The sequence below is a fragment of the Podarcis melisellensis genome (genome assembly GCF_964234715.1).
Source record: "Podarcis melisellensis genome assembly, chromosome: 9".
Classification (NCBI taxonomy): domain Eukaryota; kingdom Metazoa; phylum Chordata; class Lepidosauria; order Squamata; family Lacertidae; genus Podarcis; species Podarcis melisellensis.
The window spans coordinates 37,854,228-37,878,414 of record NC_138541.1 but is presented as its reverse complement, the minus strand read 5'-3'; the positions used below and the strand labels follow the sequence as shown (position 1 = coordinate 37,878,414).

At 43.3% G+C, this 24,187-nt stretch overlaps 1 protein-coding gene across 1 annotated transcript; it reads left to right on the top strand.

Moving 5' to 3' along the window:
• The first annotated feature begins 12,932 nt into the window (after positions 1-12,932).
• LOC309378404 (uncharacterized protein) lies at positions 12,933-19,616 on the top strand. The gene is made up of 2 exons (XM_081926485.1): positions 12,933-14,418; positions 17,786-19,616. The coding sequence occupies exons 1-2, from the start codon at positions 13,752-13,754 to the stop codon at positions 18,358-18,360; spliced, it is 1,242 nt and encodes a 413-aa protein (XP_081782611.1). The 5' UTR covers positions 12,933-13,751; the 3' UTR covers positions 18,361-19,616.
• The last annotated feature ends 4,571 nt before the right edge of the window (positions 19,617-24,187 follow it).

Sequence of the window (24,187 nt, the reverse complement as noted above, 5' to 3'; positions counted from 1 at the left end):
AGAAAAAGCTAAGGAGTAAAAACCCTGCACAAATCCGGAGTGGAGTCCCTAAGATGGTTGGACGACATCTTGTGCACCTCCTTCTGGCAACTCCTGCAGCCTAGCTAGTGCTAATAATAATAATAATAATAATAATAATAATTTATACCCCACCCATCTGGCTGGGTTTCCCCAGCCCTTCTGGGCGGCTCCCAACAGAATATTAAAAATATAATCAAACATTAAAAACTTCCCTAAACATATATTACTCTGCTTTCCTTTGGACCACACCAGCAAGTCTGATGGGGGGAGGTGTTGTCTTGTCATCTGATCAGCCCAGGACCTCCATACACACCGACCAGGTTTGTGCCCTGAAGAGGTCACTTTGGTCCTGCTAATGCTGTCGTTCGACTTGATTCCCATAGGTGCACTCTGTTGTTTCTCAGTGCATAAAAGCACCAACAGGGTTTGCTGCCTAGACAAGGTTGTGTGGAAGGACAGTTTCAATCAGCCAGCACATCTACCTGATTACTGTATCCAAATCTGTCCACATTCTGATAGCAGTTGCCCTTTGCAAGTGCGAACCATTCCCTGTGGAGATGCTGAATAGGTGTGGAAATGCCACCTCACCCGTAAACAGGTTGTATCATGTATGCAAATTGCAGGATTATTGTTCCAGTCATTGCCTTGAGAAAGATGAGCTATGCCAATTATTCAGTGGTTCCTAGTGCCTAATGAAACACAACCATTTTTATAGATTGTGCTCGGTTGTTAGCTTTCACTGTTTTAAATTCTGTGCTTTTCTTCTGAGTGGAGCAAGAGGTTAAATACTGCAAATTGTAGAAGGGCCCGGAGATGTGAAGGCTTGGTTGAATAACAACGCCTGTTAAACGGAACTTACTAATAAATTGCTTTGGCTTCTTAGGCATGTAGATAGGAAACACATTTGTGTTTGCTAGGAATGGAGGTGGTATGTGGAGGAGGTGTGAGAAATTAAAATGCAGGACAAACATTATTCACTTGTCCTCTCATTCACTGTTCTCTCTCTGGTGCTGAAATCTGTGTGATATACAAATATTATGTTTACCCGTGATAATGTAAGAGATGAATAAATAAAATGGCTGCATTCAAAAAAACAAATTATAAATGCATGCTATTATGATCAGGGAGAGAAAGAGGGGATATATATTGTAGAGACCCCCAGAAAACAAATATATGACTGTGTACACTATTATCGCTGTGGGGGGAATCACTTTCAATGAGAGCTAAGATACCCAGTGTCAGGTGTGGGGAAGTTTAACCCTTCCCTCCAGGCTGCAATTGTTTTCATTTTCCCCATAGAATTGAATGGGAACAATTGAGAACTGAACCCATCTGTATCTGTACAACCTTCCTTTTCCCCTTATAATTCTGCCCTAGGGCTTGTTTGTGAGTCACATTAAATTTTTGGTACAGAAACAACAAACAGTCCTGTGGTACCTTCAAGACTGGATAGAGACAATGCTTTTCTGTCCCACTACAGGTGCTGATGAACTTCACAGTGCTAAGATTATTGTTTTATGACAAGTTAGTTCTGCTGTAAGGGCCACAGTGCTTATTTTGCACACATTTAAACTCAGCTTAGTTGCCACAGACTGTACTTTTTACATTTCATTTCCATTTAACTTTTGGAACTGATAGCTCCCCAGATGTTGCTGAACTCCAGCTGCCCCCATCTCCATCCAGTATGTCCAATGGTCAGAGATTATGGGAGCTGTAGTACAGGTTTTCCAACTTTGCTTTACACTCATGTGTGTATATACCTACCAATTAAGGATTACATTTTCTGCTTCTGGTGAACTCTAGCCCACGAAATTTGTTGATCTTTCAGGTGCCACAAGAATCTGGTTGTTGTTTTTTAAGGGGAGGTAGATGGGTCACTGCAGTAGACAAATGAAGCTACCCTCTCAAAATAGTTAAGGTGCAAAAAGAATTGGTTTTTACTCTCACTGGAGCGGCATATATAAAGATGGAACCTGGGAATTGCATAACAAAACCATACATAATTTTAATTTAGCTTCTGTTCCCCTTGGGAGGTAGAGACTAGTAGGTTTAACTTTGTGACCTTTTTGTTCATGCTGAGTAAATTATGTCAGAAATGTATCTCTTTTGTCTTAATCCATATAGAATAAAATAGTGTGATAGCATATACTGTGATTTATGGACTGTTGAGCCTTTGTGAAAAGACTCTACGTGACCCCTTGTTTGGAAACAGAAACTCATTACTTAGGAAAATACCATTTCAAGGATGATGATGGGCTGTGGTCAGGACTTAATTTGGAAAGAACTATTTACACACCTCCAATGTCTACTGATGATGTTGTCTCCCACACAGTGGTATATGTGAATTTCTATATTTTATATTATTGTTTGCCACCTTAATGGGCAATTTCTGCAGAGAGATCACATAGCACAAGTGATCATAGTGGGCCCTTCTATATCCAGAGTGCTTATTTTGCACAGAGCTTCCTCCTCCTCGTTATAGCTCTCTGTTCATTTGTGCCTACAAACTGGTTGCCCGGTGACTAATGAATCACATTTAATCTTCTCCCTACTGTTGCAATCCTTTATTTAAAATGTTTTCAAGTGAAACTACTTTTGCAAGCAAAGCAAATTATCAAATTGCATACATGTTTGGAAATTTGTGTTATTCATTCCTGTTGAAGAATTGAGATTGTCAGGCTTTAAAATCAGGTGCTTCGCTTCTCCTTTTGTCAGAAGGGTAGGACACTCAAATTCTAATCTAACCATAATATATACTGGTTGAAGACTCCTGTTGGAAAGCAAATGCCCACATTGGACACACCTGATGTGAAAGCAGTTTTTCAATCACAGTACAGTGTCATAACTGGAGATTTTAATGGCATCTTATGTAAAGCTGAATAATGTGCCATAAATGTGAGAACCTAACACATGATCTCAGATTAGGAAGAAGCCAAGCAGAATATGGTCACTTCCTCATTTTAACTGAGGAATTTATTGCAGCTTGAGGTCAGAGAGTTAAATGTTGTAACTATTTAATGGTATATCCATTAAATAGGTTGGATGGTTTTATGGTGCCATTTTGAATTGCGGATTTTAACTCAGTGAGTTATAGTTTATTTGTTATGTTGCAGATTGTGAATCACCATCAACAGTGGGCGTTTTCCTGTTTGAACAGTCACAAGGAAAGTGTAGTTGCTTTTTAATTAATAATAATAAAGAACTAAAACAGTATTAATGCATAGAATAAACCATAGCTAGGATTGTAAATGTGGATGATCTTTCCTCCTCCCCCATTTATATTTACATCAGTAATTTAGTGACATTTCATAATAATAGCAATAAGCAGTAACAAAAATGAAGGGAAAATGACTCCAAGGAATACCTACTCAGAAGTAAGCCCTACTGTATTGAATGGGATTTACCCCCAGGTAAGTGTTCGTGGGATTGCAGCCTGAGACAACGGAACAAGTTGTCATGACTAACTTTTCATTTTGCTTTCAGTGGGACCTAGCTGCAACTTAAACCTCACATACCTAGAATGAATTCTTGATGAATTCTGAGTAGACATGGTTAGGACTGTGCTTTTAATCAGGCCCAGGCCCATAGAGAAGGGATGACACACTGGTTCTTACTGGGAGTGGCTTGGCCGCTGGGTTGGAACAGCACCAATAGACTCCTGGCTGCAATATTGCTTCCACTTCTACTCTTGGTCAGTGGCAACAGCTCTGCTGTCAATATGCCATCGCTGCAGTTCCATCCACTGAGGAAGCCACTCCCAGAGGTTGTGCTATAAGGCTCCCCATAAACATCTGGTTGTCCACAGTGAGAGCAGGATGCTGGACCTCCGTTTGGCCTGATCCAGCCTGATCTCTTCTAATGTTCTTGGCAAAGTGGGGATTCAAACCTGGGTCTCTCCAGTTCTTGTCTGGTTATCTGACCAATGTGCATTGAGCAATAATCTGAATAAATATATTTGTGGTTTTATGCCGTTTCCATTTTATCTTACTAAGTCAAAGGAAGTTTACTTAACACAGTTTTGGAATGAAATGAAGTAGCTGTGGCTGTGAACTAGCTGTATTAAGAGAAAAGGAAAGTCCTGAAGATTTTAATTGACCAAGAAAAGTCACTTTTGAACGAAGTCAACTGAAACATAAGGAGCTGTCTTATGTCAGACCTTTGATTCATCTAACGCACCAAACGCACTATCTACTCTGACAGCCAGTGGCACTTCAAGGTCTCAAGAGAATACTTTCCAGCCTTTCAACATTAATTCCTTGTCATCCAAATATGGCAGTAATTGAATCTGAGACCTTATAGCTGCAACGCTGCTGAGCTATCGCCCTTTACATTGCGATATGCCAGCGACGGGGAACCTGTGACCCTCTAGATGGGTTCTAAATGGGATGGGAACCAGTGGCCCTCTTCTGCACTCCCCATAATTCCTGTTTGTTAAAAATTGGTCAATGATTGTTGAGAAACCTATATGAAACCACTGTGCTTAACAAAAAAACAATTCAAAGCTCTTCAGTGCTCTGAAGACAACATTTTGGACAGCCTCATTTCTTGTAGAGAGATGTTAAACCATATTGTAAAAAAACCCCAAAACCAGAATGACCAAGCATTCTGTGGCTTTTGGGCCCCCCTGATTTAACTCAGGGGGTCTTACTGACATCCTACTTCAATGTGCAAGTGAAAGTTCCCTGAACCATCCTGATTCACTTTGCTATTTACCCTCCCCCTATGCATAAACATGCAAATGGTGAGAGAGCTAATGCACAGGCCTAAATGGTATCACTAGGATATAAGTACAAGTCACTTTAATTCATTCTGAGCCCCTGAATGCAGTCATTCAACTGAAGCCAGTGGATGAGCTAAATGTTAATTTTGGGACTTGAATGGTGCATACTAAATGTACACTGAAAGATGGAAATGTGCATGCATAGACATTCATCTTTTTCTGTATGCTTATCTTTAACACCATGACCACATACACCAAATGACTTTAGCCATTATTTTATGCACATGGATATTATGTTAACTCCATATTGTTCAGTATATTCTACACTTTTTGTTCAGTGAACTAAAATGTGCAGTGATTTGTAGGATCAAGTCCCAAATTCAGAATACTATTCACAATATATATCCTTATATGAATTGCTTGCTAGCTATATTGTTATGCTGCTATTACAGAATAATGCTCACTGCTATTTCAATGAAGACCTTTTAAATAAGAAAAAAGAAAAATGTCCTATGTATGTTAGAAGGTATTTTTCAGAATGCATTGTTAGGGCGGCTCCTTTATAATGGCCACATCTAAACTCACTTTTTCTTGGCAGTGAGATGTATTTTTCTCTAAGATTAATAGTTAATTCATACTGCACTCAGTGACCTGCTGTGATTTTGGAGCAGTACTGAAAAATACAGACTAATTTCTGAACTGCTTTACTAGTATAGCTATATTTAATATAAATGCAAGGGAAAATATTTTGCCTTGGTGTTTCCCTGATTTCCATGCCAAAAGAAAGAAGAAGGAAAATAATATATGGATTCAAAATATATTTGTGGAAGCTTCAGGCTACTTTGCATTTTTAAATGTTTATTTTATAAATGAAAGACACTTTTACACATACACACCTATATAGACACACACTCGTATACAGTATATGAGAGAATGAAAGTGCCACCAAAATTTGATTTGTCAAAAGTTACTGAATAAATTGTCACACACACTATTGATGGTTGCAGCTCATTTAGTTGTGGCTCAGGAGTGGAAGGATGCCCCCCCCCACTCTAGATAACTGGTACATGAAGGATATGTTTATTGCCATCTCCAAAATAATACATACCAAGTAACAAGGGGGAAAGCAGAACCAGGCTAAGTTCAAGGCGTTGGTTTTGCTGTATAAAGTCAGATGCAGCTTGGAATCCAGATACAGTGGTACCTCAGGTTAAGTACTTAATTCGTTCCGGAGGTCTGTTCTTAACCTGAAACTGTTCTTAACCTGAAGCACCACTTTAGCTAATGGGGCCTCCTGATGCCACCGCGCCACAATTTCTCTTCTCATCCTGAAGCAAAGTTCTTAACCCGAGGTACTATTTCTGGGTTAGTGGAGTCTGTAACCTGAAGCAAATGTAACGTGAAGCGTTTGTAACCCGAGATATCACTGTATCTGAAAGTTTGTCTCACCCTTTAGATACCCAGTTGTTCACTGGAGAGAACCTCCTGCAGATACCATCTTATCAAGAGGTCCATTCCATACAATGTAGGAATCAGGTCTTTGATGTTGTGGCACCTCCTCTTTGGAGGTCCCTCCCCTTGAAGGATAAGAACCGTTTCTGTTGTCTTCTTGGTGCCTACTGAAGACCTTCCTCTTTCAACAAGTCTTTTAAGTGGAGATTTTCCCCAGTCTACATCGGGATCAGAATTGTTTTATACGATGCTTTAAATATGTGTTTATTGTTGTTTGTTGCCCTGGGCTCCTTTAGGAGGAAGGGTGGGGTATAAATTTAATGATGCTGGTGATGCTGGTTGAGGGATGTTTGTGACTCTATAAACAGACCATTTCATAGAAGCTTTATTCCTGCCAAATATCAATTTCTTTGAATGAATTGAAAACCTTCAGGGAAACATAATAATTGATGATTTGTACTCTCTTGTTTTTATTTTTTCATATTTTGTTCCCTCTCTGTCTTGATTATGTTACCTGTATTAGATGCTTGCCCAGTGCCTTGTTTTACCATGTATCTCTGTGGAAAATTTTGGTTTAGTTCATTTTTTTATTTCTCAGTGTTCCTATTTCTTTGAGGGAAGTCATGTGTTTTAAACATGCTTTAAACATTTGGTGGGTACACAGCCTGTATCAGAACTGAAAACTGAAGTTCAAATAAAAAAAAAGAGCAAATATCTCTATCTACCTATCTATACATGCTTGGGGCGCATTCAGATGTGGGAAATATTGTGGCCGATATACCGCATGTCACACTAAAATCAGTTCGCACCAGTGGGAATGGTGTGACACAAAAACAAGTGTAATTGGACAACTTTCCTCACAAGTGTGCTTCTATTCCCCCACATTTCACCATGAAAATGGCAGGAAAGAACTACTCTACTGCCTCAAGTGTCATCACTTTAGACCCATGGTTTTCTTTAATGAGATTTTCTGGGTTAATGTGTTTGTTTTCCTGGAAGTAATTAACACAAAAATTAGTGCTAAACTTCCACTACATTCTGCTAGATTTCTGGAAGTGACTGTTACATCACGCAAAAGCTCAAATATCGTGAAGAAATTAACAGCTCGATAAACACTTGGGAAGCCGAATAAACTAATCTGTATATTTAGCCTTAGCCCTATTACTTCAGTGACTCTATATTTGTCCACTTGAGGCCTGCAACAACCTTCTGGCAAGGCAGACTTCAGAAGTGGCACATGCATGGGAGCAGAGTAGCTGAAGGTGCAAACTCTGAAGGTGAGGGAAATTGTGAGGGCTTATCACCATTAGGTTCCAAAAATAAAATGTTGGGTGCTGCTCATTCCTAACATTGAATAACTTTTCTTATACCTTACTTTCCATGACATTTAGCTTTACTTCCTATGACATTTCAGTCTATTAAAACTCAGGGTAAAAAGAGAAGTGCTTTCCTTGTCCCCCTCCTCCTTCTCTGTGGAAGAACTTTTGTATGTTCATGCCCTGAACCATCTGTTTTGGAACCATCTGCTTCACACTTTGCATATGAGGATCCTCTTGGAAGTTGGCATACTTTATGCTCGTGTTCACCAATATTATAGTGCACTTCATACCTATATGTCTACTCTAGACATGTTGTTCAGTCCCTGACATTCAGGCAATGTGACTTTGACGGTGCTGACTGCAGGCATATTCCTGAGAAAACCAATGAGCGACAGGATTAATGAACTGTCTCTGCAGAAGCACTAAAACATGAAGTTAAATTATACTACATTTCCTTCTCTCATAAACTGAAATATTTTAAGATCCTTTATCATCATGTCCCATTGTAAATGAAAATATTGTTTTGAACTCACTCTGAATGTCATAAACAGAAGCATTAATCCTGGAAAAACAATGAACTTGGTTTGTTCAGAACAAGCACAATCCCACTTATTTCAGCATGGAGGAATCTTTTCCCAAATATGTGTTATGTGGCAACCTGTTGGAACTGTTCCATCCCATCTCTCTTTTTGGATATGGTACTGAAAAAGCAGATGGACACCTTGCAAATCTAAGTGCACTTGGATGGCATTGAATTCTGGGACTGTTCCGCTCCAGCTTTTGACCCGAATGTAGTACTGAAAGTGTTTTGATCAATACTCCATTCCAATGGATTGACAGGAGTAATTTCACCTTGTTGGTCTCATGAGATCTCCCAACAGATTTCAGTAGTACTGTTAATAAGATGTTGGCCATATGTTTGAGGACTAGCTGTTATTCATAGGATTACTCTTAAGTAGTCCCGCTTATTCCCCAAAAGGATCTTTCAGGGACAAGTGCTGGGTGATCTTGAATTGTTATATTTAACCTCTCTGTAGAATCTATTGACATCCATCTTAACTAAACTCCTGTTCAACACTTCAACATTCTCTCTAGGTAAATCCAACATATTTTGACTGAGATGCAATCACCATGGCTTTAACTAAATCATGTCATCACACATTGCACCCTCTTCATGGTTCTTGTGCAGTTTTAAAATATAAGAAAAGCCCTGCTGGATTAAAGCAAAGGCCCATCTCACCTAACATTTTGTTCTTACAGTAGCTAAACAGATGCCTATATGAAGCCCACAAGTAGAAGATAAACACAATAGCATCTTTGGGAACTGGGTGTAGGCAAGTAAACTGAGACTGCAGTCCTATATGTAATTATCTGGGAGTGAGTCTCTTCGAGCCTAGAGGTGCTTACATCTGAACAGACATGTGTTTGATTGTGATGTGAAGAGAGAGATTGTGCTCAGTACTGAATTCTCTAGTATTGAATCTGTTTGTATTCAGTTTTACTTTTGGATCACTTTTTCAAATTGTGATTTTCTTTATGGAAGCAATGCAGAGTGCTGCATCTCTGCCAGTTTGACAGGTGGGGAATAACACTGCTGTCATATTTCCTGCTACCCTTCTACTAACTTAAAAAGTGTTAACTAAATTTTACTTAATAAAAAAAACCTTGCACTTTCACAAAACTACACATTATGCAACAGCAACAGTTCCACTTAATGAATGTTATTACCTCTAATTTTCATCTATGCTGGACCACTTTATAACCTCTCTTGAAACCCTAAACATGTATTTATATTGTGAGCTATGAAATCTACTCTTAACTGCCATGGTTCCAGCAACAGAAATGTTCTGTTCACTCACTCGACATTTTTGTTCCTAGAACCATGACAAAGAGTAGATTTCAAAGGGCAAAATCATAGAAGGTCAGGGTTCAGCTCAATTATTTGTAGGACACTCAAATTCAAGGCTGCTTCACACATGCATGAACGTTTCTCGATTATTCAGTAGTTCATTATTTACTGTGAACTGTCTCTATTGACCAGTATTATTGTGGGCATAGACTGATGTGATGCTAAAGTTCTGTTTGTGATGTCTGCTCTGTAATTACTCATTCACACATGTAAAATACCACCTGAGATTACATTAACGAAATGATGAACATGTATGTGTGTACCAGTCAAAATGAGCCTGCTATTTACATCAAATTGATAGGTATGCCTACTGGTTTCTGAAATTTCTCTTGCTATTAATTTTAGCCAGTGCTTCAAAACACAAGCAGTGACACCCACAAAATACAGCCACTGCACATGCTGCTCTCCCCCTCCAATGATCAGGTTTTCGTTAATTGTTTCATTTTAAGCTTTGTTTTTTAATCTGCTTCCCAATGTAAGTTGCAGGGAGTTAGTTCCATTGTTGCAACAGGAATAGGGAAAATAAGACTTACTCTTTTTCTTCAGATAGAAGAAGGATTGCCATTCCAACCCTTACCATAGGCATCCATGTGAAACATCAAGCCTTAAAAAAATAAGCTCTACAGTTTATGGATGATGAAACATCTTTTGCAGCTACTTTGTGATACCTCATGGCTTCAATTATCTATTTTTGGCCTTGATGCATGACCAGACTCCACTCTCTAGATTCTAAAATATAAACTGCAAGGAAATGGAGTTGGAAGCAAGAACGAATGTCAGATTTTCAGTAAGATTAAGCGTCTGGATGAAATTGATGAGACTGGTTCTTGATTAATTCTGCTCTGATCTAACTTGCTTTTGCAAGTTACTGGAAGGAAGCCAGTGGTTCAGGAACTTGATCTGAAGAGTAAGCACCAGCTCATTACACCTCTATATCTTGACATAAAGGTGCTGCAGGGACCTTCCTCTATCATTTCACCTCATGCTTATTGAATGTGCAAACTTAAGTAGAGTTTTATTTTTAGGTGTCCGGTGTTCATGCATGAAGCACTGCATGTTGAATCCGTGAGTGATCCATAAGCACATTTGTTGTGCCGACTGGTCCTCCTATGGTGTGCCAAGCCTTGTCCTTGCTAGAGCTTGAAGCAAAGGAGAGTCATTCCTCTGATCACCAAAATGATGTGTTTTATTTATTTATTAAATTTATAACCTAACTTTTCTCCCAAAAGAGCCCAGGGTGAAAAAGGAATGCCAGCTCAGTCTTATGCAACTAACCCATATACTGTTCTTCCAACTAAGGAAGGGGCAAAGTCAGCTATGGTAGCCCAAGAAGCCCAGATGGAACACGGCTGTATTTGAGGATGGTGAGGTGAGGATGATTTAGGATGGGAGACAAGCCATCTAATAATTTGTATGTCTATTCTCCTTGCTTGTAGGGTAGCTACCAGCAGCTTACAGAAGAGCTCTGAGAGTGTGTACCTGGGTCTCGAAGCCCCAGTGCTCCTCTCTAGCTGCTCGGGGGGAGATGTTAGCAGTGGGTGGAAAGGCACACCAATCTGAATCCCAGCCAGACTTGCAGTTGACTCAACATTGGCAAAGGGGAAGTGTCCTCCACTGCATTTGAAGGCAATACATTAGCTTATGAGGCATCAGCAGACCAAGTAGCAGCACACACTGCTCTTTCCACTCTCTGTCCCTCAGAATTCCCACCTGGTGTCTGTTTGTTTCCATTTTAAAAAGGTAAAACAGAAAGAACATTCTACCTGAGACTACTGATTCACTCTACCTAATGGTAGCTGAGCTATAGGCTATCAGTGAGTGTATGTATCTGACTTTCAATAATTAAACACACTCCTCCCCCTGCAATCTTGAATATTAATTCTGATTGTGACTTCTGTTATGTCATCTCCATTAATGACTTCTGTCACTTTGTATAACACAGTACAAATTTAGAAATGAGGGTGATGAGAAATGTTGAGAGTAAGAATGCCTATTCAGGGGCCCAGCACAGATTCTCTAATGTCCATTATTTTCCTAGACTGGGACTGTGCATTTTAGCTAATTAGCATTTATAATGTGTCTTTCTTGAAATCATTGCCTGAAAAAGTGCTATTAATATGCAAATTATTACTTATTTCCACACTAAAAATAAACCAAGCCTAGCATCTTGTCAGAGCTACTGGAGGATATATGAAATCTACCAACTACACTAGCTTGTAAAATATCTATATTCTCAGTCTGGAATGAACATTTGATCTGGGACGGAATGTTCTTATGATGGCATTCAGGATGATATATTGTTGTAACCAGGTACACTACTGTAAGTGAGCCTGGAAGGGAAAGCATATGGGAAAGAAATCCATCTTGATTGTAAAAAGCATGTGCTCTATCACGGAGCTATAGTCTCCTGCTAAGTCTGCCCACTTATCAATTGCTGTTCTCAGATTTGGGCCTAAAAAGTCTTACCCCCATCAGCTGATTGTCTGGGACTTGCCCCATTGTGTGATGTCAGCAAGAGACGTAACCAAATGTTTGAGTGTTCCATAGAAATATACACTACATGATGCCTTGAAGTTTTGGCATGATGTTTTCTATTCTATTCTATTCTATTCTATTCTATTCTATTCTATTCTATTCTATTTTTCAATCTTTTAAGCTGCTTGGTAGGCCCTTTTGGTGGAAAAGCAACTTTAGGTTGCAACCCTATGCACACTTAGCTGGAAATAAATCCCACAGAGTTCACTGGGGCTTAACTCCATGTAGACATGGAGATAGGACTGCATTGTAAAAATACTTTTAAATTAATGTTTTAATAAAGCGTGTTCTCACTAACAGAGAGCACGTGTTGCGGTTGGGGAGCAGGCCACCATCATGACTAGGCAAATTTGGGAACCCAAGTAGGAAAGGGTTAACTGGGTCGCTGGGGAAATTGGATGTTGCAAAATTAGAGGAGGGGTTTAGAGTCTATATATTGAGGAGCTAGACCTGGGGACTTCCTCTTGGCCGTTTTGCATCGGATCACGGAGCTGTTTGGTGTCGGAGACGGTTGTATTTCTTTGCTAATTGCTTCCCATATTGCCCCCCCCCCTTAATTTTCCACCCGGATTTTCTTGACTCTTCCCATTTAATTAATTTCCTAGGCTTTCATTGCGGACGTTTTGCGGAAGTGGGGTTATTTCTTTTAGGCAGGGGGGGTGCCCCCTCCCTAGCCAGGGAGGTCTCACCTTTAAATCGCTGTCACAGGCCGCTTTTAAGGCCGCGGTGCGGCAGGGCTTCCCCCTTCCCCCCCCCAGTCGTGTGCGGCGTTTTCGGGAGTCCCCGCACCCGCCCGTTGGTTCACCCCGCGGCTCCACAGCCGCGGAGCGCAGCAGGCATTCTTCCCTCCCCCCCCCATTCCTTCCTCCGTCTTCCTGGCTAAGGGAGACTCTTTCCCGCCCGCAGGATCGCTCCTTGGCTCCGAGCCGCGGAGCGCTCCTGGCAAAGCGCCCTTCCTTCTCCCCGGCTTACCTTGTCCTCCCCTGCTCAGCTGGCTCGCGGTGCGGTTGCGGCCTCCGTCGCGTCTCCGACGCTCCGTGGGCTGAAAGAATTAAATAAATAATTAATCAGCCGATATCGTTGCGGCGCGGCTAGCGCCTGATTCCTAAGGCCCCTGGTTACCTACTGGGGTAGCAGGCTCCGCTGGTGGGTGGCGTGAGGCCCTGGGAGCCTCCTGGGGCCTCGGAGCGGCCTTCGCCTCTTCGGAGGCGTTTTTTCGCTGCTTCACGGGGGTCCTCCATTGCAGCGAGGCTAGGGAGCGATCGTTGCTTTAGTTGGCCTGCGCCCCCTAGTGGCCGTCGGCAGTTATTGCAGCCGGCTTACCCTTGAGCTCCCCTAGTGGCCTAGCCGGTATTGCAGCCGGCCTACTTCAGAGCTCCCCTGCTGGCCTGGCCGGTATTGCAGCCGGCCTACTCTTGGGCTCCCCTGGTGGCCTAGCCGGTATTGCAGCCTCCTTTCCTTAAGTGGACAGGTTGTTATAGAGCCACCTGCTGGTTGATTTGATTGTTGCACCATTGCATATTGTTTTTCTGTAGAATTTTGAATTTTATTACAGGTTTTCTGGATTTATTTGAATAACTTTGTTTTGGTTGAGCCCTGAATTGGGTTGCCTACTCCCTCCTTGCAGGTTGGTTCGAAAGGCGCGTAAAAGTTCTAATTAGGGATTTTAATTAGAATTAATTACTTTGTTCCTTGAAGTGTTCTTGAGTTATTGGTTTCAAGTACTACTGGTTCAGGCCTGTTTACTCGTTAACAGTTTGGAATTTTCTGCTTTATTGTCTGTTGCCTAGCAGGTATGGCTCCAAAGAGGGACTCAGCTCGCCCTGGTTCATCTTCCACAGCAAAACGGCCTATTAGAGGCCCATCGCAGGCGTTACGCTCACCTGTGACACGGCAACCAGAGGGACGAGTGCAGTCCTTGGTGTCCAGCATGGCCGGTGATCCTGCGGCCTTATCTCGCTTTGCGGCTAATCTGGATGGCTTTCTACAGCAGTGTTCCAGTCAGCCGTCCACATCTGCAGCGCCGCCTCATCCTGTGGGAACATCATCTCCGGTCTTGTCGTCATCTGATGAGGATGAAAGTGGGGGATTGCTGCCTGTGGTGGGGGGAAGTGGCCCCCAGCCAACCAAAACCCGAAACGTGCCTGCTGCTCGTGGCCGTGCACGGAGGTCCCATTCTTCCCGGAGAGCTTCGGGGAGGGGTGCCCATTCTGTTCCTTCTTCCCGCCATGGTAGGTTAGTGCTGCCTACCGTTGAGGCAGCATCTGTTCCTGGTCCCTCACGGGTGGTTTCTTCTCCATCGGCCCCAGGTTCCTCTCGGCCGGATCAGGAATCGGAATCTTCCATTGAAGACAGCTTACCGGTTCCGGCCAGGAAGTCTTCGGGCGGGAAGCGTCGCCGCAGGAGATCTTCCCGGAAGCATGCAAAGCGAAGGAGGGATGACTCCTCTACTTCTTATACCGGTACGTCATCTTCTAGTTCTGACGAGGAGTCGGGTAACTCGCTGGAACTTTACTGGGGCTTTGGCGAATCCGCATCGGGGCTCCCTAAGTGGGCTTGGGAGCGCAGGTCCAACACACATCGGGCTAGGTATGGTATTGTTCAGGAATGTTTGGATGGCGTGTTGGTACCAGATGTTAAAGTATCCACCAACTCTGCCAGAGACGTTATTCCTGGTTTGCACCTGTCATCGAAGGTGCGCTCTAGGATTTTGGATGGTCGATTTGTAGACATGTTTAAGTTGGCCCCACCTTCGGAGGACCAGGAGAAGAGTAGCTCTTCCAAAAGGCGTCAGGGGGTATCCAATGCAGACAGGACCTTCGAGCTCTGGCTCGATTGCTTTCAGGTCTTTGCTGGCGTAGTAATGGCGGCTTATCCTCGGAGGTCTCTTCATTTAATGGTTTATTTGTCCATTGTTCGCTCTGCATTCACCAGAGCCGGTGAAAAAGCCGCGATAAAATACGATGAGGCCTTCCGGCGCCGGGCGGCAAAAATTCCTTCTGCTCGCTGGGATCGCAAAGATCTTGACGTTTGGACCACCCACGTGGCCCCACTTATCGACAAGAAGGCGCCAGAACAGCAGAAGCCTAAGTCTGTGGTGCCGAAAGCTGGCCGGCGCCTGCTTTGCTGGGATTTCAATAGGGGCTCATGTAATCGCCAGGGATGCAAATTTGCCCACGCCTGCGAAAGGTGCAATGGTTCGCATCCCACTTCCTCATGTTTTGCAGGTCGGCGGCCCTTTCGTGGGGGAAAAGGGGGATCTCAGCAACCCCCAAAGCCCACCCCCGCCGCCGCCTCCTCAGGAACTGGAAAGTAGTTCGCTGACATCCTTAGCGTATACACCAGTCCGCTTGCGGGTTTTGCGCACTTGGTTGCAGTCGTACCCCAACGGGGATGCTGCAGAATATTTGAGTAATGGTTTTTCGCAGGGTTTTCGGATTCCGGTAGCCAAATCCCCTGTGGCTAGGAATCCCGCTAACCAAAAGTCAGTTCGCGAGCTACCTCAGGTTGCTCGAAAGAAGATTGCAAAAGAGGTAGCCATGCGAAGGATGGCTGGTCCTTTTGATACCCCTCCTTTTAAAACTTTGCACGTATCCCCATTGGGTATCGTGCCAAAGAAGGCGCCGGGGGAATTTCGTTTGATTCATAATTTATCACATCCCATGGGTACGTCGGTCAATGATGTTATCCCTCCTGAACTCTGTTCGGTCAAGTACGCATCTCTTGATCACGCGATCAAGATGATTCGGAGTTTTGGCTATTCGGCGTTACTGGCGAAATGCGATATTGAATCTGCCTTTCGCCTTTTGCCAATACACCCAGAAGATTTTTGGTTACTGGGTTTTCAGTTTGAGGGCAAATATTACTTTGATAAGGCTATGCCAATGGGATGCTCGATTGCCTGTGCCGCTTTCGAATCCTTCAGTTCCTTTTTGGAATGGGCATTGAAAGCAAAGACGGGTCTGGGCGGGGTCACTCATTACTTGGATGATTTTTTATTGGTCTCGGCCTCTGATACTGGTGACTGCTCGGTGCTATTGCAAGCGTTTGCTGATCTCACTCAGGAACTGGGCGTTCCCTTAGCCGCAGACAAGACCGAGGGTCCTTCGACTAGGCTGACCTATTTGGGTATCCTTTTGGATACTGTGGCTCAAACTTCTAGCTTACCTAGTGATAAGCTAGAAAACTTGAGAAGGGTGATAGGGGATCTCCTCCCATTAAGGAAGGTGTCCCTTCGGCAGCTTCAATCGCTGTTGGGACATTTGAATTTTGCATGTAGAGTGGTGGCGCCGGGGCGCCCCTTTTGCTCTCGCCTGGCTCGTCTCACCTCAGGGTTAAAAGCTCCGCACCATCGGGTACGTCTTTCTAACCAGGTGAGGGCTGATCTATCCATTTGGTTGGAATTCCTGGAGGAATTCAATGGGGTGTCATTATGGCAAGACACGTTGAACTTGCGTAATGACTTCCAAGTGCAGTCTGATGCTGCTGGTTCCCTTGGATTTGGGCTCTATTGGAATGGTCGTTGGTGTGCAGAACGGTGGCCGGGGGTAGAGATTACGCGGGACCTAACCTTTCTCGAGTTTTTTCCCATTGCAGTGGCAGTGCATTTGTGGGTCGAGGAGTTCAGGAACCGTCGTGTCTGCTTCTGGACCGATAATCAGGCCGTGGTGACAGTGTTGGCCAAGCTGTCGTCACGTTCCCCCCGGGTGTCGGCCTTATTACGGGTTTTTGTGTTACACTGCTTACGCTATAATATAGTTTTTTCAGCACGTTTTATCCCCGGGGTGTCTAACGAAATTGCTGATGCTCTGTCCCGTTTTCAGATGGAGCGGTTCAGACTTCTGGTCCCAGAGGCTCGGATACGTCCGGAATGTTTCCCGGAGCATCTTTGGAGCCTTGGCAGCAATTAGTTTTACAGGGAGTAGCGGCATCGGTCTCCCCTTCTACCCTACGTTCTTACACTAAAGTGTGGGGGGATTTTGTAAGGTTTATGCAGCAAGCTGCCTGCGAATTCAAAAGGGCTTCACCCACATCTTCCCAGGTGTTAAGTTACCTGGCACATCTATTTCAATTGGGCAGGGCAGCCAAGACAATTAGGATACATGCTGCGGCTATAGCATTTTTCTGCAAGGTATTCTTTGATAAGGATCCTTGTGTGAAGTTCATTGTTCACAAAGCCTTGGAGGGATGGAGTCGTCTTTGTCCTTCACGGCCTGCAAATCGACAACCCATATCTTTTGATATGTTGTGTGAAATGCGCAGAAAGCTGCGGGTGGTTTGTTGGTCTGTGTACGAGGCCCGCCTGTTTTCAGCCGCCTTTTCGATTGCCTTTTTTGGGGCCCTGAGGGTGGGTGAAATAGTGGTCGAAGACCATAAGGATGGCCGTACTCGTGGCCTTTTGATGCTGGATGTGCAGTTGTCTCCTGTCGAACTCCGTCTCACAATTAGACATTCAAAAACGGACCAAAAGGGCAGGGGGGCCCTCATTCGTCTCCCGGCCACGGGAGAAGCGGGCCCCTGCCCTGTGAAGGATGTCAGGAGGTACCTGTCTGTCCGCACCCCTGGGGATGGTCCACTTCTTAGGCATGAGGACGGTTCCCCCCTGTCGAGGCAGCAGTTTGCGAAAGTAATGCGCAAAGTAATTGTGGCGGGTGGCGGCAGGGCATCTGATTTTGCCCCACATTCATTCAGGATTGGGGCTGCCACTACGGCGGCGCATTGGGGCTTGTCAGCAGCCAGAATACAGGATTTGGGTCGCTGGAAGTCTGAAGTGTTCAAAAGTTATATTCGTTAATAAGGACCTTACATTGTTTTGTTTGTTTATATTAGGTTTAGCTGCTGTCCGCGTATGGATGGTGGGGCACAGCATCGTCCATTGGGCTGGCGTTGCGGCTCGGCAGCTGGGTATGGGTCCTGGTCTCGGCCTTCCTCGACATGTTCAGTTGTCTTGGATATCCAGAAGGGGAATGCGTTGGTCGGAGCTCCTGCCTCGGATTCGGAGGCGGTTGTTATGGGATGTACCCCCGTCGGCCATTGTGGTACAACTGGGTGAGAACGACCTGGTTTCTATGAACTGTTTTTCCCTACGTGCAACCATTTTATCGGACTTGGAGACGCTGCAGGCTATGATGCCTGATGGAAAAATCTTTTGGTCAAGGCTGCTACAACGGCGCGCTTGGAGGGGCAGTCGTTGCCCAGCCGCCATTGAGAGAGCTAGGAGCCGTGTCAACTCCGCAGTCACGAGAAAAGTATGGGAGTTGGGTGGAGATGTGATATTTCATCCCGAAATTTCTTCTCAGAGGCCATCTCTGTTCCGAGATGATGGCGTGCACCTTTCTGCTTCGGGTAATGAAGTTTGGCTAGGTGCGGTGGTGGCCAAGCTGAGGTCTTGGCTGGGGTTGTGAGTGGTTTGGCGGCGAGCCGTGGGCTCCATGGCGGTTAGGCATTGGTTAAATTGGTGATTGGAGGGGTAAGGTGCCTATCCCTCCAAATGATGCGAATGGGAATTCCGTTAAAGGAATCCAGGGGCTTGCCATCCTTTCGTCCTTGTCCGTGGAGCCGGACCTGGGCCGGGCAAGACCCCACCGGAACATGAGGGTGAGAGGTGTTGGACTGTATTTTACCCAGCCTCATTTCTCCCCAATATTTGTTTCCCACGCTGGCTTCCGGTGGTGTCCGGATGTGCCAGCTCTGTCCTTGGGGGGCAAGGACAGATAGTCATAACCAATGCCTAAGCAACCACTCACATTTTCTGTATTTAAATAAAGTTGTGGCCAAAATTATGCCAAAAACCTAAACAAAAAATTAACGTGTGCTGTGTGAATTTTTTGGGGGGTGGCACTGCGGAACTCAACACGCAAAGCGTGTTCTCACTAACAGAGAGCACGTGTTGCGGTTGGGGAGCAGGCCACCATCATGACTAGGCAAATTTGGGAACCCAAGTAGGAAAGGGTTAACTGGGTCGCTGGGGAAATTGGATGTTGCAAAATTAGAGGAGGGGTTTAGAGTCTATATATTGAGGAGCTAGACCTGGGGACTTCCTCTTGGCCGTTTTGCATCGGATCACCCGCCCCCCCTCCCTTTCATAGGGTGGTTCTTGGGTTCATTTGACCTTGCTATGCCTGTCACGGGGTCGTTCGCCTTTGAGCGGGGGCCTGGTAGGAATTTTGCCATTTGGCTGATTGGCTTGCCACTTGGTTTTTGCCTACTGCGTAGCAAATCGTCACAACTTGTAAGGTTGGCGGTTAGGCATTGGTTAAATTGGTGATTGGAGGGGTAAGGTGCCTATCCCTCCAAATGATGCGAATGGGAATTCCGTTAAAGGAATCCAGGGGCTTGCCATCCTTTCGTCCTTGTCCGTGGAGCCGGACCTGGGCCGGGCAAGACCCCACCGGAACATGAGGGTGAGAGGTGTTGGACTGTATTTTACCCAGCCTCATTTCTCCCCAATATTTGTTTCCCACGCTGGCTTCCGGTGGTGTCCGGATGTGCCAGCTCTGTCCTTGGGGGGCAAGGACAGATAGTCATAACCAATGCCTAAGCAACCACTCACATTTTCTGTATTTAAATAAAGTTGTGGCCAAAATTATGCCAAAAACCTAAACAAAAAATTAACGTGTGCTGTGTGAATTTTTTGGGGGGTGGCACTGCGGAACTCAACACGCAATAGGGATTAGATCAGTGTCCAGACCACTACACAGAATAAATTTAAAGGTCATAACAATAGGATCTGTAGCTATGGCTAATCATGCATTGCATTTTCTGTTCCTGCTGATAGATGAACTCCTAATGGCATTTATCTGAAATGACAAAGTTGCTGAATCAACATCAATATGAATGAAAACAGAACTGATAGGACATACTTTTTCTTTACAGATCTATTTGTATGTTCATGCCCATAGATCAGTTTTTTCCACCCTGAGTCAGGAGCCACACCCACAAACTAATTCATCACTTCTAAGCCCTTTTAAGAATCACTCCTCCATCCAGCATACAGGAGAAAATATATGCTTGTCTCTGCTTGGCATCATGGCCACCTTGTGGATTAATGAATTCTGTGTCCTCTAATTCCCCCTTATTATGCACCTCTGTTGTATGTGAGTAGCCAAATGTATCGAGATTCATTTTAATGGCTGTGAGTCATTCACCTTATAGAAGAGGCAAGGCTGTCATGCTGTAAGTAAGCACAACATTAAGAGAGCTAAAAATAAACAGACAGTACCTGAAGATATCCTAAATAGTAAAAGGACACACACACTTCTAATCATAGAAAAGCCAAACATTCTTTAACTGACAACATAAGCAGTAATTATCTTACTGTAGGTTAAAGTAACACAATCAAATAACTGCTGCAGAGGAGCTAATCTGGTTTTTTATTCACTACAACAAATGAAAGCAGAATCCAATCTTCCAAATGTGTATGACGTTGCTGCTCCACTCCACTATGCTTTATGTGAAAGAAGGTTCCACAGAGATCAACAGGACGTGCTTACAAATCAGGTATTTAGGACTGGGTCTTCGTCTCTGAGCTATATGCTACTTGCTTTATGATTTCTCTTAGTAGAATATAGCTGCACATTAAATGTGCAAATGTCTAAAATACACTTCGGACCATGCATGTTTCTTTGTGTAGAAAAGAAAACTAAGGGAAAGTGCTTAGGTTAATTTTGGGGAGCTTGATTACTGTGTGTTTCCTGCTAATGTGGCACTTCTTATAGCTTGAATGATGGTTATTTCCTCCCTTCATGTTTTCAAGGTCAATCTGGAATCACATAAAATTAAGCAACAATGTCCCTTTCCCTCCCTAGCTCTCACCTGTCAGCACTGGTCCTGGAGAAAGGGGATAGCATAAAATGAAACAGCCATCAAGAGAGTCTTTTTACATTCCCTTGTAGTTCAGCTTTAATGCACTGGTGATATTAATAAATAGTTGCTTGCAATGGGGTTGCAATGGGCTACAGGGAATTCCTTGGTCCAATTATTATGAGTCTTTTTTCACTTCAAGACGAGCTGGGTGCATGCTTCTGGACACAAAGTGAATTCACTCTAAATGGGGCTGCCATTGAAGAAGATCTGGAGATTACAGTTTATGAGTAGTTGCAACAGTCAAAGTATGAATGGACATGTGTGTGGCACTATATAACACCAGTCCTTAAAAAAAGAGAGGGGGAGATCTGTGTTAGCTGTCTATTTGTCACCAGCCGCAGTTGAAGGTGTTAGTTCTGATATATAAAACCCTAAACCCAGTACTCACTTCTCTGCATATCATTCTGCCCAGGCTTGAGGTCTGCTTGTGCTTTGAGTCCCTTCTCAAAGTGCCACCATTAACCAAGGGAAGAAGATTTATCACCCACCAGAGAGCCATTGCAGCAATTTCACCTCAGGTGTGGATTACTGTTCTCCCAGAGGTCCAGGTCATGCTTCCTCTGACCATCTTTCAGTGCCAACTGAAGACATTTACTTTCCACAAGGATGAACTTTTAAAAATTAATATTTGGAAGAGATAGGACCTATAGATGTGTTAATGGTATACTTTAACAGCATCAATTGCAATATTATTACCATATTTGCATTGTTGTGATCTACTCTAGGATATCCTCGGATGAAGGGTGGAATAGAAATTAAATGAATGAATGAATTTGTAATTCGCCTTATGTTGAAAAAAAGGCAGCTATATGAACCAGCCCTTCAAGGTATATTAAGAAGACACAACAGGACTGCTGTATCTACATATCATTCTTTGGAATGAACTCGTTCAACTACAGAGAAATAATAGATAAGCATTGCCATGTTTACTAAAGAAACATGAAATGTTGCCAACAGGAAACTACCTTTACATAAATACCTGCACTATTCACATAAAAAGACTGATGGAAAAGATTTTTGGCCAAGTTTTGTTTACATACATCTCTTTTAAAGCAGCAAGAGGCATATCAGCTGTAAATCATTTATTGCACCATTGTATGGATTATGGATAGGGTTTGGTAATAGGTTCTGCATTGTCACGCTATCTGCAATATCTTTCATCTCCTAATTTTGGTGGTTCACCTCAGTTTTGCATCTGTAAAATTGTACTGTGCATCACTGACTAACCAATGCTGCTATGTGGTATTATTCCACATTATTCCACAGTGTACTTGGAACAATCAATGATGATGATGGTGATGATGATAATGATGATGATGATGATGATATAATATTTCATGTTTCAGTCTATGCATCTTTATGACTGTGGTTTGTGAATGATGGATTCACATTTTGTCATGATTGGAATACATAACCCATCCCAGGGAGTGTGCCTTCTACTGTTGAGATTGATTGATTGATTGATTTTAACATTGCATGCTGCCTTTCCAACATAAAGAGCAACCAAGCTAGCTTAACAGCAACATATAGAAATATCAGAAACAATTTTTAAAAATATAAAAGCAGATGATATGTATCAAAAATGCTGTTTCACAGAAAATGAAATAATGCAAATAAAAGCAGCCACTGCATGATTCCAGAAGTCAAGGACTTTGCCTAGCACCTAAAATGTAGTCAAGAAAATGCCAGGCAGATTTATTTATCTATTTAACCAAAAATTATATGTCATTTGATTATAATAAACAAAACAACAATTCTAAGCTATTTTTTAAAAAATTAGATCTCTCTTCATATGGCGTTACATGGGGAGGCACATTTTATTTTATTTTATTTTTATTTACTACATTTAAATCCCACTTTCTTCCATCATGGAATCAAAGATGGGATATATTTGGTTCCCAGGTGGTTTCCCATCCAGACACCAGATCTGCTTAGCTTCATCAAGCAGGTGGCCTCCTGTGCTTTCAGACAATACCCAGGACAACTACAGAGAACGTCCTTTTACCAGTAGCCACCTACCTGTCCTTTGCAGGTGAGGGCATCCAAATTAGAGCCTCCAGTGGTGTTCTCAGGTGCCAGGCAGTTTCACCTGGAAGCATCAGGTCCTTTGGGTACCTTGGACTAAGGCTATTTAGTATTTTCAAAGTCAAGCCAAATTTGTAAGTATTCATGTAATATGCCCATACCACTGAGCCTCAGACAACAGTTTGGTTGCATGTTCTGATCCAGCTTGAGTTCCTCAAGACTTCAAAAACAGCCACACACTTAATGCACTATAATAATCAAGCCTGGGTTTTACTGCAAAGTTCACATATCTCCAGGCTACTTCCAATGTGAGAAAAATCCACCACAAAAGGAAAGGAGAGAGGCGCCAAAAGGATGCAAACTAATATTTATTGGGAGATCTTGAAATTTTTGACATATTGCATGCTCAAGGCTCTTTGACAGGTGAGGTTTGATGGCTCATAACACCTGATTGGCTCTCTAAACACTCATGCTCATTGGCTACATACAAATGAAGGAAAACATCTGCATATCTACCTAAGCAAGTTGTCCTTCCTTTTTCTGCTTATTTGGCTATAACTTTTGATAGAATACAGGTAACTGAATTTTGTTGCATTACATTCTTCATTGAATTATCTTTCCATTGATATAATTTTATGGTATTACTCCAAAAAGGGGTGTTATTAGCCATCAAACCTCAGAAATACACTTTTCCCAAAAGTTTTCCACGATTTTGGCTGCTAGTGCATATGAAAAACACAAATCATGATGATGCCCCTGATCATGTAGAGAGTCTGTAGACCACAGTGGTTTGGAGTCTGCATATGATCAGGACCTTCCACATGGTAAACAGGTTTCCAGCATTATGGCTAGCACATGAAGCTACTTTCTGGCTGTAACATCCAAACCAGCCCATAACATTTTTACAGTAGGAAATAACTGTTCCTGTCCCTAAGGGTAGGGACAATTGCAAGCTCTGTAAATTATCTGCAGTGAATCATACTGAAGGAATTTCAGCAGAGAGGTGTGGATGGGAAAGAGAAGACGAGAATGAGAAATATTTGACATGGTTACTCTACAAGGAGGCCAAGTAGCGTTCAACTAACAGTTTCCCATGCTCCCAGGTTGCTTCTATAGCCCAAGACAGTTGTCTTTCCCAGAGACAACCTCATCCTTACTACAGGAGGCAAATTGTACAGACTTCATGGCGCCTGCTCATCGAGCCCCTATAAGCTGTTTTAGCCTGCAGGGTCCTAGTAGAAATGGAAGCACATTACATTTCTGGACTGCAACAATCAGAAATGCTGGACTTGAACATCTGATTGCTGAAATTGGTCCCACCTGGGCATGGCAGAAATTCTA

What these genes read in the sequence shown, in the direction of transcription:
- LOC309378404 (XM_081926485.1), top strand. Translation starts at nt 13,752, where the DNA reads ATGGCTCCAAAGAGGGACTCAGCTCGCCCTGGTTCATCTTCCACAGCA. An exon ending in CTCCTCTACTTCTTATACCG is followed by an intron (nt 14,419 to 17,785) that starts GTACGTCATCTT and finishes TGTTTATATTAG; the next exon opens with GTTTAGCTGCTGTCCGCGTA.